Consider the following 17,502-nt stretch of genomic DNA (forward strand, 5'->3'; position numbering starts at 1 on the left):
AAAGAAAAATAATTTTTCCAACATTTGTTTACAGACAGATTATTTAACTTATAATTCACTGTAACACAATTCCAGTGGGTCAGAAGTTTACATACACTAAGTTGACTGTGCCTTTAAACAGCTTGGAAAATTCCAGAAAATTATGTCATGGCTTTAGAAGCTTCTGATAGGCTAATTGACATAATTTGAGTCAATTGGAGGTGTACCTGTGGATGTATTTCAAGGCCTACCTTCAAACTCAGTGACTCTTTGCTTGACATCATGGGAAAATCAAAAGAAATCAGCGAAGATATCAGAAAAACAATTGTAGACCTCCACAAGTCTGGTTTATCCTTGGGAGCAATTTCCAAATGCCTGAAGATACAAACAATAGGTTGACGCTACAAACAATAATACACAAGTATGAACACCATGGGACCACGCAGCCATCATACCACTCAGGAAGGAGACGCATTCTGTCGCCTAGAGATGAACGTACTTTGGTGTGAAAAGTGCAAATCAATCCCAGGACAACAGCAGAGGACCTTGTGAAGATGCTGGAGGAAACAGGTACAAAAGTATCTATATCCACAGTAAAATGAGTCATATATTGACATAACCTGAAAGGCCACTCAGCAAGGAAGAAACCACTGCTCCAAAACTGCCATAAAAAAAGCCAGACTACAGTTTGCATCTGCACATGGTGACAAAGATCATACTTTTTGGAGAAATATCCTCTGGTCTGATGGAACAAAAATATAACTGTTTGGCCATAATCACCATCGTTATGTTTGGAGGAAAAGGGGGAGGCTTGCAAGTCGAAGAACACCATCCCAACTGTGAAGCACGGGGGTGGCAGCATCATGTTGTGGGGGTGCTTTGCTGCAGGAGAGACTAATGCATCTTAAAGTTGGTTGCAGAGCGCCATGTAAAATCCACAGAAGTAAAAGACTGAACGAGGAGAGATTATTAGAAACTAACTAGGTTTCCCCTTTTATCTGTGGATTAATTGTCGGAGTTGAGAACACACAATTTTGTGTGACTCAAAATTCTACAAAGATGACATTTTATTTTAAAAAGGACCTTGTACATTTCAGGTAAAATAACAACCCAATGTTTATATCCCAGGACAAATTAGCTAGCTAGCTGAAATGGCCATAATTGTTTTATGTGTTTCGACCTGTCCCCAAATGAATGTAGTTGGTTCAGGGTTAGTTTTGATATTTCAACCTGCGTGTCCTGATCGTGTCTGGACAAAATCAACAAGCGCGGACACAAGCGCGGACACAAGCGCGGACACACGCGCGTGCCCAGTCTAGTTACTATGTCAGCAACCGGTGTGGCTGAAATAGCAGAATCCACTAATTTGAAGGGGTGTCCACATACTTCTGGTATATCTACCATGTAGTATATTTGGTGGTAGAATCCTCCTTAGAGATTGTCAGTTCTACATAGGTCTTAGCTTTGTTTCTGAATATATTAAACCAATGAATATATATTCATTTATTTATTTGTTTATTCAGCAGCCAGGGACCATGCATAACATACTCTAAGTAATGCACAAAATAAGTTACAGTAGCTAAATATAGCTAATTCCCATTTGTGGTCCACCACTACTATTTCCCTCCAAACAGGCAGGAAGAATTGCCCTGCGTAGTAACCTGAGACACTGCCATGGACATGCAGCGACAGGAAGACTGCCTGGGATAGACCAAACACAGCTGGCCTTCTGGGTGAATAACACACACACAAACACACTTTGGCACGGACTCATACACACGGTCGCACTCACATGGTCACACCCTCAGCTGGGGGAGTGGGGGGGGTCTGAGTGACTGACCACTAGTAGTACAGATTTATCACTGGTATCGATTACCTCCACAGTCTCTCAACACCACACACACGCCGCAAAGCACTGACTTAACAACAGACTGAGAAATTACTGTTTATATACACAGAACCCCATAGTAATAAATTCTTCTTTACATTTTTTTTATTTCACCTTTATTTAACCAGGTAGGCTAGTTGAGAACAAGTTCTCATTTACAACTGCGACCTGGCCAAGATAAAGCATAGCAGTGTGAGCAGACAACACAGAGTTACACATGGAGTAAACAATTAACAAGTCAATAACACAATAGGAAAAAAAAGTGGAGTCTATATACATTGTGTGCAAAAGGCATGAGGAGGTAGGCGAATAATTACAATTTTGCAGATTAACACTGGAGTGATAAATGATCAGATGATCATGTACAGGTAGAGATAATGGTGTGCAAAAGAGCAGAAAAGTAAATAAATAAAAACAGTATGGGGATGAGGTAGGTAAAAATGGGTGGGCTATTTGCCGATAGACTATGTACAGCTGCAGCGATCGGTTAGCTGCTCAGATAGCAGATGTTTGAATTTGGTGAGGGAGATAAAAGTCTCCAACTTCAGCGATTTTTGCAATTCGTTCCAGTCACAGGCAGCAGAGAACTGGAACGAAAGGCGGCCAAATGCGGTGTTGGCTTTAGGGATGATCAGTGAGATACACCTGCTGGAGCGCGTGCTACGGATGGGTGTTGCCATCGTGACCAGTGAACTGAGATAAGGCGGAGTTTTACCTAGCATGGACTTGTAGATGACCTGGAGCCAGTGGGTCGAACGAATATGTAGCGAGGGCCAGCCGACTAGAGCGTACAAGTCGCAGTGGTGGGTGGTATAAGGTGCTTTAGTGACAAAACGAATGGCACAGTGATAAACTGCATCCAGTTTGCTGAGTAGAGTGTTGGAAGCAATTTTGTAGATGACATCGCCGAAGTTGAGGATCGGTAGGATAGTCAGTTTTACTAGGGTAAGTTTGGCGGCGTGAGTGAAGGAGGCTTTGTTGCGGAATAGAAAGCCGACTCTTGATTTGATTTTCGATTGGAGATGTTTGATGTGAGTCTGGAAGGAGAGTTTACAGTCTAGCCAGACACCTAGGTACTTATAGATGTCCACATATTCAAGTTTGGAACCATCCAGGGTTGTGATGCTGGTCATGCGTGCGGGTGCAGGCAGCGAACGGTTGAAAAGCATGCATTTGGTTTTACTAGCGTTTAAGAGCAGTTGGAGGCCACGGAAGGAGTGTTGTATGGCATTGAAGCTCGTTTGGAGGTTAGATAGCACAGTGTCCAAGGACGGGCCGGAAGTATATAGAATGGTGTTGTCTGCGTAGAGGTGGATCAGGGAATCGCCGCAGCAAGAGCAACATCATTGATATTATAGAGAAAAAAGAGTTGGCCCGAGGATTGAACCCTGTGGCACCCCCATAGAGACTTCCAGAGGACCGGACAGCATGCCCTCCGATTTGACACACTGAACTCTGTCTGCAAAGTAATTGGTGAACCAGGCAAGGCAGTCATCCGAAAAACCGAGGCTACTGAGTCTGCCGATAAGAATATGGTGATTGACCGAGTCGAAAGCCTTGGCAAGGTCGATGAAGACGGCTGCACAGTACTGTCTTTTATCGATGGCGGTTATGATATCGTTTAGTACCTTGAGCGTGGCTGAGGTGCACCCGTGACCGGCTCGGAAACCAGATTGCACAGCGGAGAAGGTACGGTGGGACTCGAGATGGTCAGTGACCTGTTTGTTGACTTGGCTTTCGATGACCTTAGATAGGCAGGGCAGGATGGATATAGGTCTGTAACAGTTTGGGTCCAGGGTGTCTCCCCCTTTGAAGAGGGGATATACAGTGCATTCAGAAAGGATTCAGGACGCTTCCCTTTTCACACATTTTGTTACGTTACAGCCTTAATCTAAAACGGATTCAATAAAAACTGTTCCTCAACCTACACACAATACCGTACAATGATAAGCAAAAATAGTTTATTTTTCATTTTTTAAATGTTTGCAAATGTATAAATAACAAACAAATTACTAAATTTACTTTAGAATTCAGACCCATTGCTATCGGACTCGAAATTGAGCTCAGGTGCAGCCTGTTTCCAAATATCATCCTTGAGATGTTTCTACAACTTGATTGGAGTCCACATGTGGTAAATTAAATTGATTGGAGATGATTTGAAAGGCACACACCTGTCTATACAAGGTCCCACAGTTAACAGTCAGAGCAGAAACCAAGCCATGAGGTCAAAATAATTGTCCGTAGAGCTCAGAGACAGGAATGTGTCGAGGCACAGATCTGGGGAAGGGTACCAAAACATTTATGCAGCATTGAAGGTCCCCAAGAACACAGTGGCCTCAATCATTCTTAAATGGAAGAAGTTTGGAACCACCAAGACTCGTCCTAGAGCTGGCTGCTCGACCCAACTGAGCAATCGGGGGGGAACGGCCTTGGTCAGGGAGGTCACCAAGAACCCGATGGTCACTCTGACAGAGCTCCAGAGTTCCGCTGTGAAGATGGATGAACCTTCCAGAAGGACAACCATCTCTGCAGCACTCCACCAATCAGGCCTTTATGGCAGAGTGGCCGGATGGAAGCCACTCCTCACTTAGAGGGCAGATGACAGCCCGCTTGGGCTAAAGGACTCTCAGATCATGAGAAACAAGATTTTCTGTTCTGATGAAACCAAGATTGAACTCTTTGGCCTGAATACCAAGCATCACATCTAGAGGACATCTGTCACCATTCCTACAGTGAAGCATGGTGGCGGCAGCATCATGCTGTGGGGATGTTTTTCAGTGGCATGGACCGGGAGTCTAGTCAGGATCGAGGCAAAGATGAATGGAGTAAAGTACAGTGAGATCCTTGATGAAAACCTGCTCCAGAGAGCTCAGGACCTCAGACTGGGGAGAAGGTTCACCTTCCAACAGAACAACGACCCTAAGCCCACAGCCAAGACAACGCAGGGTTGGCCTCGGGACAAGTCTCTGAATATCCTTGAGTGGTCCAGCCAGAGCCCGGAATTGAGCCCGATCGAACATCTCTGGAGAGATCTGAAAATAGCTCTACAGCGACGCTCCCCATCCTACCTGACAGAGCTTGTGAAGAAAAACTTTAGAAACCCCCCAAATACAGGTGTGCCAAGCTGGCAGTGTCATACCAAAGAAGACTCAAGGCTGTAATCACTGCCAAAGTGCTTTATCAAAGTACTGAGTAAAGGGTCTGAAAACTTAAGTAACTGTTTTTGCTTCATCGTTATGGGGTATTGTGTGTAGTTTGATGAGGGGGAAAAACTATTTAATACATTTTAGAATAAGGCTGTAACGTAACAAAATGTAGGGGTCTGAATACTTTCAAATGCACTGTACTAATGACTTCTTACCAGCAGTCTCACATAATATACTAACTAGGAAGCTGGATGGAAACACACACCACACACACACACTTGCAAAAACATTTCCTCTCTCTCTCACACTCATGAAGTCAGATAACTGTTCAAGAAACAGATATATCTCAACATCAACTGTTCAGAAGAGATTGTGTGAATCAGGCCTTCATTGCCTTCACGAATTGCTGCAAATAAATCACTACTAAGTCACCAATAAGAAGAGACTTGGTTGGGCCAAGAAACATGAGCAATGGACGTTAGACCAGTAGAAATCTGTCCTTTGGTCTGATAAGTTAAAATTTGAGATTCTGGTTCCAACCGCCATGTCTTTGTGAGACGCTGAATAAGTGAACGGATTATCTCCGCATGTGTGGTTCCCACTGTGAAGCATGGAGGAGGAGGTGTGATGTGTGGGAGTGCTTGGATGTTGTCACTGTCGTGATTTATTTTGAATTCAAGGCACACTAAACCAGCACGGCTACCTAAGCATTCTGCAGCGATACGCCATCCCATCTGTTTTGCACTTAGTGGGACTATCATTTGTTTTAATAGGACAATGACCAACACACCTCCAGGTTGTGTAACGGCTATTTGACCAAGAAGGAGAGTGATGGATTGCTGCATCAGATGACCTGGCCTCCACAATCACCCGACCTCAACCCAATTGAGTTGGACTGCAGGGTGAAGGAAAAGCAGCCAACAAGTGTTCAGCATATGTGCACAAGACTGTTAGAAAAGCATTCCAGGTGAAGCTGGTTAATAGAATGCCAAGAGTGTGTAAAGCTATCATCAAGGCAAAGGGTGGCTACTTTGAAGAATCTCAAACCTCAAATATATTTTCATTGGTTTAAGACTTTTTTGGTTACTACAGGATTCCATAGTTTTGATGTCTTCACTATTATTCTACAATGTAGAAAATAGTAAAATAAAGAATTAGTGAATTAGTGTGTCCAAACTTTTGACTGGTCGGAGGTTTTTCAACCATTCCACAAATTTCTTGTTAACAAACTATAGTTCAGTAGCAGTAGTTAACCCACTGTTCCTAGGACGTCATTGAAAATAAGAATTTGTTCTTAACTGACTTGCCTAGTAAAATAAAGGTAAAATAAAAAATTAAAAATAATTCACTGTAACACAATTCCAGTGGGTCATACACTAAGTTGACTGTGCCTTTAAACAGCTTGGAAAATTCCAGAAAATGATGTCATGGCTTTAGAGGCTTCTGAGTCAATTGGAGGTGTGTATGTATTTCAAAGCCTACCTTCAAACTCAGTGCCTCTTTGATTGACATCATGGGAAGATCAAAAGAAATCATCGAAGACCTCAGAAAAACAATTGTAGACCACCACAAGTCTGGTCATCCTTTGGAGCAATTTCCAAATGCCTGAAGGTACCATGTTCATCTGTACAAACAATAGTACACAAGTATAAATACCATGGGACCATGCATCCATCATACCGCTCAGGAAGGAGACGCATTCTGTCTCCTAGAGATGAACGTACTTTGGTGTGAAAAGCGCAAATCATTCCCAGAACAACAGCAGAGGACCTTGTGAAGATACTGGAGGAAACATGTACAAAAGTATCTATATACTGAGGCTGCATTTATGGGGATTTTAACAAGGCTAATCTGAAAACAAGGCTCCCTAAATTCTATCAGCATATCGATTGCGCAACCAGGGCTGGCAGAACCCTAGATCATTGCTATTCTAACTTCCGCGACGCATATAAGGCCCTCCCCCACCCTCCTTTCGGAAAAGCTGACCACGACTCCATTTCGTTACTTCCAGCCTATAGACCAAAACTAAAACAGGAAGCTCCCACGCTCAGGTCTGTTCAACACTGGTCCGACCAATCGGAATCCACGCTTCAAGATTGCTTCGATCACGTGGACTGGGATATGTTCCGCATTGCGGCGAACAACAACATTGATGAATACGCTGATTCGGTGAGCAGGTTTATTAGCAAGTGCATCGGCAATGTCATACCCACAGCGTCTATTAAAACATTCCCCAACCAGAAACTGTGGGTTGATGGCAGCATTCACGCAAAACTGAAAGCGTAAACCACTGCTTTTAATCAGGGCAAGGTGACAGGTAACATGACTGAATACAATCAGTGTAGCTATTGTCAGGACCCGGTTACGAACCCAGGTCTCCGGAGTGAGAAACAGTCACTAAACCAACTGAGCCACGAATAGTCAGCAGAACCCAGAAGATGAGGCAGACACAGCAGTACATGAGACGGTGTATTTAATGAAGTAAAAAGTGAAGTTCTTCAGGAAAACATGTAACTCCACAACCTCAAAAGGAATTCCACAAGAACAAAGGCAATCCTCCAAGACAAAAAGGCAAATCCACAAGGTGGAAGGCACAGCACAAAAAGCCACAAAAGATACTCAAAAACAAACAAACAAGAACAAAAAAACAGAATTCCACAAGAGAGTCCACCGGGATCAACAAGAGCTCACAGAGTACTAGGGCTGGGTGCTAACATACAAACACAGAGCAAAGAACTGAGTAAAACAAAGGGTTTAAATACAATCAGGGGAAACGAGGCACAGGTGCAAATAATAATGGGGATCAAGGGAAAACAAAAGGTCAAAAGGCACAATGGGGGCATCTAGTGACCAAAAACCGGAACAACCCTGGCCAAATCCTGACAGCTATTCCCCCCGCAAGGCAATCAAACAAGCTAAGCGTCAGTATAAAGACAAAGTAGAGTCGCAATTCAACAGCTCAGACAGGAGAGGTATGTGGCAGGGTCTACAGTCAATCACGGACTATAAAAGGAAAACCAGCCCCGTCACGGACCAGGATGTCTTGCTCCCAGACAGACTAAACAACTTCTTTGCTCGCTTTGAGGACAATACAGTGCCACTGACACAGCCCGCTACCAAAACCTGCGGGCTCTCCTTCACTGCAGCCGACGTGAGCAAACATTTAAACGTGTCAACCTTTGCAAGGCTGCAGGCCCAGACGGCATCCCCAGCCGCGTCCTCAGAGCATGCGCAGACCAGCTGGCTGGTGTGTTTACGGACATATTCAATCAATCCTTATCCCAGTCTGCTGTCCCCACATGCTTCAAGGGGGCCACCATTGTCCCTGTTCCCAAGAAAGCACTCACTTCCGTCATCATGAAGGGCTTTGAGAGACTAGTCAAGGACCATATCACCTCCACCCTACTTGACACCTAGACCCACTCCAATTTGCTTACCGCCCCAATAGGTCCACAGACGACGCAATCGCAATCACACTGCCCTAACACATCTGGACAAGAGGAATACCTATGTAAGAATGCTGTTCATCGACTACAGCTCAGCATTTAACAACATAGTACCCTCCAAAATCATCATCAAGCTCGAGACCCTGGGTCCCAACACCGCCCTGTGCAACTGGGTCCTGGACTTCCTGACGGGCCACCACCTGGTGGTGAGGGTGGGTAACAACATTTCCACCCCGCTGATCCGCAACACTGGGGCTCCACAAGGGTGCGTTCTCAGCCCTCTCCTGTACTCCCTGTTCACCCACGACTGTGTGGCCATGCACGCTCCAACTCAATCATCAAGTTTGCAAACGACACTACAGTGGTAGGCTTGATTACGACGATATGGCCTACAGGGAGGAGGTGAGGGCCCTCGGAGTGTGGTGTCAGGAAAATAACCTCACACTCAACATCAACAAAACAAAGGAGATGATCGTGGACTTCAGGAAACAGCAGAGGGAGCACCACCCTATCCACATCGACGGGACAGTAGTGGAGAGGGTAGAAAGTTTTAAGTTCCTTGGCATACACATCACGGACAAACTTAAATGGTCCAACCACACAGACAGCGTGGTGAAGAAGGCGCAGTAGCGCCTCTTCAACCTCAGGAGGCTGAAGAAATTTGGCTTGTCACCAAAACCCCTCACAAACTTTTACAGATGCGCAATCGAGAGCATCCTGTCGAGCTGTATCACCGCCTGGTACGGCAACTGCTTCGCCCATAACCGTAAGGCAGTTAACCCACTGTTCCTAGGCCTTCATTGAAAATAAAAATGTGTTCTTAACTGACTTGCCTAGTCAAATAAAGATAAAATAAAGGTAAAATAAAAAAGGCTCTCCAAAGGGTAGTGAGGTCTGCACAACGCATCACCGGGGGCAAACTACCTGCCCTCCAGGACACCTACACCACCCAATATCACAGGAAGGTCAAAAAGATCATCAAGGACAACAATCACCCGAGCCACTGCCTGTTCACCCCGCCATCATCCAGAAGGTGAGGTCAGTACAGGTGCATCAATGCTGGGACCGAGAGACTGAAAAACAGCCATCACTAACATTGAGTGGCTGCTGCCAACATACTGACTGAACTCCAGCCACTTTAATAATGGAAAAATTGATGTAATAAATGTATCACTAGCCACTTTAAACAATGCCACTTCATATAATGTTTACTTAACCTACATTACTCATCTCATATGTATATACTGTACTCTATACCATCTACTGCATCTTGCCATCTTGATGTAATGTATCACTAGCCACTTTAAACAATGCCACTTAATATAATGTTTACATACCCTACATTACTCATCTCATATGTTTATACTGTGCTCTATACCATCTACTGCATCTTGCCATCTTGATGTAATGTATCACTAGCCACTTTAAACAATGCCACTTAATATAATGTTTACATACCCTACATTACTCATCTCATATGTTTATACTGTGCTCTATACCATCTACTGCATCTTGCCATCTTGATGTAATGTATCACTAGCCACTTTAAACAATGCCACTTAATATAATGTTTACATACCCTACATTACTCATCTCATATGTATATACTGTACTCTATACCATCTACTGCATCTTGTTTACATATCCTACATTACTCATCTCATATGTATATACTGTACTCTATACCATCTACTGCATCTTGCCATCTTGATGTAATGTATCACTAGCCACTTTAAACAATGCCACTTAATATAATGTTTACATACCCTACATTACTCATCTCATATGTTTATACTGTGCTCTATACCATCTACTGCATCTTGCCATCTTGATGTAATGTATCACTAGCCACTTTAAACAATGCCACTTAATATAATGTTTACATACCCTACATTACTCATCTCATATGTTTATACTGTGCTCTATACCATCTACTGCATCTTGCCATCTTGATGTAATGTATCACTAGCCACTTTAAACAATGCCACTTAATATAATGTTTACATACCCTACATTACTCATCTCATATGTTTATACTGTGCTCTATACCATCTACTGCATCTTGCCATCTTGATGTAATGTATCACTAGCCACTTTAAACAATGCCACTTAATATAATGTTTACATACCCTACATTACTCATCTCATATGTTTATACTGTGCTCTATACCATCTACTGCATCTTGCCATCTTGATGTAATGTATCACTAGCCACTTTAAACAATGCCACTTAATATAATGTTTACATACCCTACATTACTCATCTCATATGTTTATACTGTACTCTATACCATCTACTGCATCTTGTTTACATATCCTACATTACTCATCTCATATGTTTATACTGTGCTCTATACCATCTACTGCATCTTGTTTACATATCCTACATTACTCATCTCATATGTTTATACTGTACTCTATACCATCTACTGCATCTTGCCATCTTGATGTAATGTATCACTAGCCACTTTAAACAATGCCACTTAATATAATGTTTACATACCCTACATTACTCATCTCATATGTTTATACTGTACTCTATACCATCTACTGCATCTTGTTTACATACCCTACATTACTCATCTCATATGTATATACTGTACTCTATACCATCTACTGCATCTTGTTTACATATCCTACATTACTCATCTCATATGTTTATACTGTACTCTATACCATCTACTGCATCTTGTTTACATACCCTACATTACTCATCTCATATGTATATACTGTACTCTATACCATCTACTGCATCTTGTTTACATACCCTACATTACTCATCTCATATGTATATACTGTACTCTATACCATCTACTGCATCTTGTTTACATATCCTACATTACTCATCTCATATGTATATACTGTACTCTATACCATCTACTGCATCTTGTTTACATATCCTACATTACTCATCTCATATGTATATACTGTACTCTATACCATCTACTGCATCTTGTTTACATACCCTACATTACTCATCTCATATATATATACTGTACTCTATACCATCTACTGCATCTTGTTTACATACCCTACATTACTCATCTCATATGTATATACTGTACTCTATACCATCTACTGCATCTTGTTTACATACCCTACATTACTCATCTCATATGTATATACTGTACTCTATACCATCTACTGCATCTTGTTTACATACCCTACATTACTCATCTCATATGTATATACTGTACTCTATACCATCTACTGCATCTTGTTTACATACCCTACATTACTCATCTCATATGTATATACTGTACTCTATACCATCTACTGCATCTTGTTTACATACCCTACATTACTCATCTCATATATATATACTGTACTCTATACCATCTACTGCATCTTGTTTACATACCCTACATTACTCATCTCATATGTATATACTGTACTCTATACCATCTACTGCATCTTGTTTACATACCCTACATTACTCATCCCATATGTATATACTGTACTCTATACCATCTACTGCATCTTGTTTACATACCCTACATTACTCATCTCATACGTATATACTGTACTCTATACCATCTACTGCATCTTGTTTACATACCCTACATTACTCATCTCATATATATATACTGTACTCTATACCATCTACTGCATCTTGCCTATGCCATTCTATACCATCACTCATTCAGATATTTTTTTATGTACAGATTCTTATTCATTCCTTTATACACACAAGTGTAAGGTAATTGTTGTGAAATTGTTAGGTTAGATTACTCATTGGATATTACTGCATTGTCGGAACTAGAAGCACAAGCATTTCGCTAAACTCGCATTAACTTCTGCTAACCATGTGTATGTGACAGATAACATTTGATTTGACATTGAATCGCCTCAACATTAGAGTAAACCACTTTTGCAGCTTCAAAATGACTAATAAATGATTTTGATAATGAGTGACAAAAGGTAATGCAGTAACATCCAGTTCTTATACATGTTTAGCAACTTAGTGATTATTACAATAACAACATTGTTGTTACATAGGACGTTGATATATAGTTGCATAATAATGGAGTTATTCCAGTAGAATAAGAAACAGTCACTATTCCTCGTGTACAGTAGCTACAAAAGCTCTAAGCTCATTGCTATGCAATTCAAATGAAATTATTAAAGTATTATATAACATGCTAACAAAATGTTCCAAAAGTAACTACAGTTGTATTACACAGGAACAATAACGGTTTAATGTTAAGTGTTTTTGAGAATGCCGACAGTAACAACGTCTATTAACTGTAGAAAGGAAATGAAATATCCAAAAACTTGAATCAACTATAGACAAGGTAGGTGGAAAATCATGTTAGTTTGTATTCTGAGCAAACTATCCCTTTAAAGATCTTATAGTGTGTGTTTGAAACAAGAACACTTACCCTCAAATGGACAGAGGTTCAGAGTTGTTTTTGCTAAGCATCCAACTTGCTATTTGCAATGTTCGCAAATGGCTTAGAATTTCCCTGCAGTATTTTCGGGTATCATTAAATGAATTGCAGCTTTCAACCTTTTCATTGGCATGTTGAAAGAGTCATATGGTTGTTGAGAGTCAAAACGTATCTATAATTATCTGTACAACATATTATTGGTTAATTGGTTTGATTATGTACACCTGCGTCAATGGACATTCAGAATGAATATTTACAGAATGTTCAGATAGAAATGTATTGTGTAGACTGTCAGATAGTCTGGAATAGTATAGAAGATTGTTTGTGCTCTATTCATTCTATTGTTATCATCAACATGCAGTTCCAGATACAGCCCTGCCATTAGTTGAAGGCAGCCAATCCAATTGTTTCTGAAAAGTAGTCACTTCATGAGATCTGTATTGACATATTTTTGGAAAGTAGTTGCTTTCTCAGATCTGTATTCAAATCGTTTTAGAAAGTTGTCATTTTTTGGGGATCTGTTTTTGGGATTTGACTACAAATAGTTGTAGTCACCTCCAAAGTAGGTAAACCCCAATTTTTATTTTACTTTCGATGAAGTATAGTTAACTATAGTTATCCCAGGTCTAACACACACACACACACACACACACACACACACACACACACACACACACACACACACACACACACACACACACACACACACACACACACACACACACACACACACACACACACACACACACACACACACACACACACACACACACACACACACACAGAGGTCTGTATTCTTTCTCTCCAGGAACAAGGGAACAGAAATAACAGAGTAAAGAACGACAGAATGACTCACCTCCTCCTCCCCCCAGCAGAGTCTTGTTGGCTGAAAGATAAAACAGAAAAGAGAAACATCATGAGAAAACATTCTTTATAATGTAAATATACCTTCTAGCTGGCAGGATTGTATAGCCCTTCAAGGTCTTACTCCAACCTTCCTGGAAATAAACAGCAGTATGGCTGAGCCATATATATATATATATATATATAGCTCTGGGATTGGTGCATTGTGTCATCAGCGCTGCCTCTGACTTATGACCTTTGATCTCAATGATGTCACAAGCTCCATCATCAGCCTTCATCACTCAATTGATTTGAAGGCGGGCTGGAATAAAATTCAGTTATTTCGGTTCCTGCCCTGCCACCAGGAGTCATGATCCAATACAGAGCAACTTTAACCTGACAGGCTGGTCGATATGAGAACACCACAGCACCACACCAGCCAGATACAGCACTGGACACTGGTTCAGTGTGTAACTCTTCTGGACAGCCATTCAGACAGGGAAATACAGAGCAGAGGAGAGAGAGGGAGATTTTAGACACATCCCGCCTATCCAGGAGCCTCTATTCACATGGTCTCAAGAGAGGACGGGAGCGAGAGGAGCGGCCGAGAGGAGAAAAGAGGAGCGAGAGGAGAGGAGCGAGAGGAGGCAGCAGAATGGCAACATCTGTCTGTCCCTCTGGAAGACAAAAGCATTAAAAACAGAGCCCAGTGCATGCATAGCCAAAACATGTCCATGTGCATGCACAACCACGCACACACACACATATCTCACACACACACACAGACGTGGACCGACAAGATTGGATGTTGGTGTAACCATGGAAACTCCCAAAGCCCAAAGGTTTGTTACTAAAACCTAGTTAATTAGAGAGAGAGAGAGAGAGAGAGAGAGAGAGAGAGAGAGAGAGAGAGAGAGAGAGAGAGAGAGAGAGAGAGGTGGAAAGAGCGAGAAAGAGGGATAGAGAGGGGTGGAGAGAGCGAGAGATGGGTGGAAAGAGCGCGAGAGGGAGAGAGATAGAGAGATGGTGTCAGAAAGAGGTGAAATAAGTACTTAGCCTGTAGAGGTGCCTCTCCCACTTCTGTCAGTTAAAGGATGAATGTGTGAGAACAGAGAGAAGAAAGTGAGACAGGTGGATGGGCAGAGAAAAAAAAGTGCGACAAAGAGAAAGAGAGACTGGGGAGACAGACAGAGGGGTGTACCGCTGTTACCCCAGGGAGAGAGGTTTAACATCTGTTAAACCCCTATGTATCCTTCACCCTAGAGAAAGAGGTGTGAGTGAGTGAGTGAAAGAGAGAGAGAAATAGAGAAACTGAATATAAATCCTAATATACTGTATATCGCTGTAAATTAGACTCTTTCCAAGTGTTGTACAGATGTAGGATCATAATTTGAGCCAGTTTGCTACAGAATAAAAAATAATCCTGCAAATCAAATTAAATTTGGTTGGTCACATGCAGATGTTATTGCGAGTGTCACGAAATGCTTGTGCTTCAACAGTGCAGCAATATCTAACAATTCCATAACAACTACCTAATACACACAAATCTAAGTAAAGGAATAAGAATATATACATGAATGATGAACAATGACTGAGTGGCATAGGCAAGGTGCAATAGATGGTATAAAATACAACATATACATTTGAGATGAGAAATGCAAGATGTGCAAACATTATAAACATTATTACATGGCATTATTAAAGTGACTCGTGATCCATTCATTAAAGTGGCCAATGATTTCAAGTCTGTATGTAGGCAGCAGCCTCTCTGTGTCAGTGATGGCTGTTTAACAGTCTGATGGCCTTGAGATAGAATGTGAATTATTATGAGGATTATATTTCATGGACATTTTTTGAAGGGGTTGATACATTTTTCGTAAGGGTAAATCATGTCTGAAATTTCAAATGGCATGTTACAAACTTCAGAAGCCTTTAAACCTCAAATACACTACGTTTTAAATATCCTGCATAGCACAAAATGTCTCCTGCAACAGGGTGATCAAATTAAGATCCTACATCTGTAAATGATGATAAACTCAATACATGTTTCAGTTAAAGCTAGAATCCTTAGTCGCTACATCAATTTATGGACTTATAATTGAATGATATGTACCCACTGATTCTTGAAGAATGTAACTTCTAAATGCCTCATGAGCTTAGTTCAACTGTCATACCACATCAGAACCACAAATATAACCTTGTTTTACTCCAATGTGTGTAAACAAACACTATATCAACTTATGCTATGAGAGAGAGAGAGAGAGAGAGAGAGAGAGAGAGAGAGAGAGAGAGAGAGAGAGAGAGAGAGAGAGAGAGAGAGAGAGAGAGAGAGAGAGAGAGAAACTAAAAAGATGGAGCGTAGCCTACCTTCTCCTGGAAAGGGAAGTCATTCAATTATGACTGGACAGACACACACAGAGAAACACACAGAGAAACACACAGAGACAGACAGAGAGAGAGAAAGGGCACGGAATGGAGGGGAATAGGTGATGTGTACCAGACTGCTTTCAGCACTGAAAGGATGGACAGAGCAAGGGTGAAAATATATCAATTGAAAGAAAAGATGGAAAGAAAATCTTGCTGTGACTGACAATGAGAGAGTGAGTGAAAATCAGTGGAGGCTGCTGAGGGGAGGACGGCTCAAAATAATGGCTGGAACAGAGTTAATGGAATGGCATCAAACATGTGTTTGATATATTTGATACCATTCCACTGATTCCGCTCCAGCAATTACCACGAGCCCATTCTCCCCAACTAAGGTGCCAGTGTGTTAAGGCTGTGTGTGTGTGTGTGTGTGTGTGTGTGTGTGTGTGTGTGTGTGTGTGTGTGTGTGTGTGTGTGTGTGTGTGTGTGTGTGTGTGTGTGTGTGTGTGTGTGTGTGTGTGTGTGTGTGTGTGTGTGTGTGTGTGTGTGTGTGTGTGTGTGTGTGTTTCTACTGTTGTGGTGTATTTAGGGACGCTCGGGAATATACTGTAAGACTGAATCCTGTCCTGGTTTCATAACTGAACAGTGATGCTGATGATTCTTATGATGTTGCTGCTGATAAAAACAACAGTTCTGTACAATGTATCCAGAATATATATTGCTCTATAATCCATCAGCTCATCTCCTCTCTTTCATTCCGTGAGCAACATGTTTGTGTGTTGTTCTCTCTCTGCCCTTTCACCTCTTATTCCCCTCTTTCTCCAACCAAACCTCTCTTCCCCTCGTTGATTTGGATTTTGTACATTTGATTGTACTTTCCTTGGTCAAAAAAAACAAAAGTGGCGAATCGTAATTAGAGACTGCTCTACAGTGTCTAAATAACATCCTTCTGAATCTGTGAACACACGCAGCTGAAAAGTCACAGGCCTGTTGTAGCCTAAAATAACCACTTATCTAGTAGAATAAACCAAGGCTATATCTCTTTTCAGGGAAAGCATATTTTTCTAACAAAATAGTTTGAGTTATTTTATGCACAGTTGTAATTTATGCACAAGGTCAGAGGTGTAAAGTACTGAAGTAGTTTTTAGGGGTATCTGTACTTTACTAATTATATTTTTTTACATCACTACGTTCCTAAAGGAAATGATGTACTTTTTACTCTATACATTTTCCCTGACACCCAAAAGTACTAGTTACATTTTGAATGCTTAGCAGGACAGGAAAATGGTCCAATTCACACACTTATCAAGAGAACAACCCTGGTCATCCCTCCTGCCTCTGATCTAGTGGACTCACTAAACAGAGAACAACCCTGGTCATCCCTCCTGCCTCTGATCTAGTGGACTCACTAAACAGAGAACAACCCTGGTCATCCCTCCTGCCTC

General features: G+C 41.6%; 1 protein-coding gene across 2 annotated transcripts in view; it reads right to left on the reverse strand.

Annotated features, from left to right (window-relative positions):
- macrod1 (mono-ADP ribosylhydrolase 1) overlaps positions 1 to 17,502 on the reverse strand; it is a 119,445-nt gene that overhangs the window by 47,992 nt on the left and 53,951 nt on the right. For both annotated transcript variants that reach the window (XM_046295963.1, XM_046295962.1), the window contains exon 4: positions 13,707 to 13,736. In XM_046295963.1, coding sequence (XP_046151919.1) covers positions 13,707 to 13,736 — 30 coding nt within the window. The remainder of the gene's footprint in view (positions 1 to 13,706; positions 13,737 to 17,502) is intronic.

The sequence above is a fragment of the Oncorhynchus gorbuscha genome, linkage group LG13 (genome assembly GCF_021184085.1).
Source record: "Oncorhynchus gorbuscha isolate QuinsamMale2020 ecotype Even-year linkage group LG13, OgorEven_v1.0, whole genome shotgun sequence".
Lineage (NCBI taxonomy): Eukaryota > Metazoa > Chordata > Actinopteri > Salmoniformes > Salmonidae > Oncorhynchus > Oncorhynchus gorbuscha.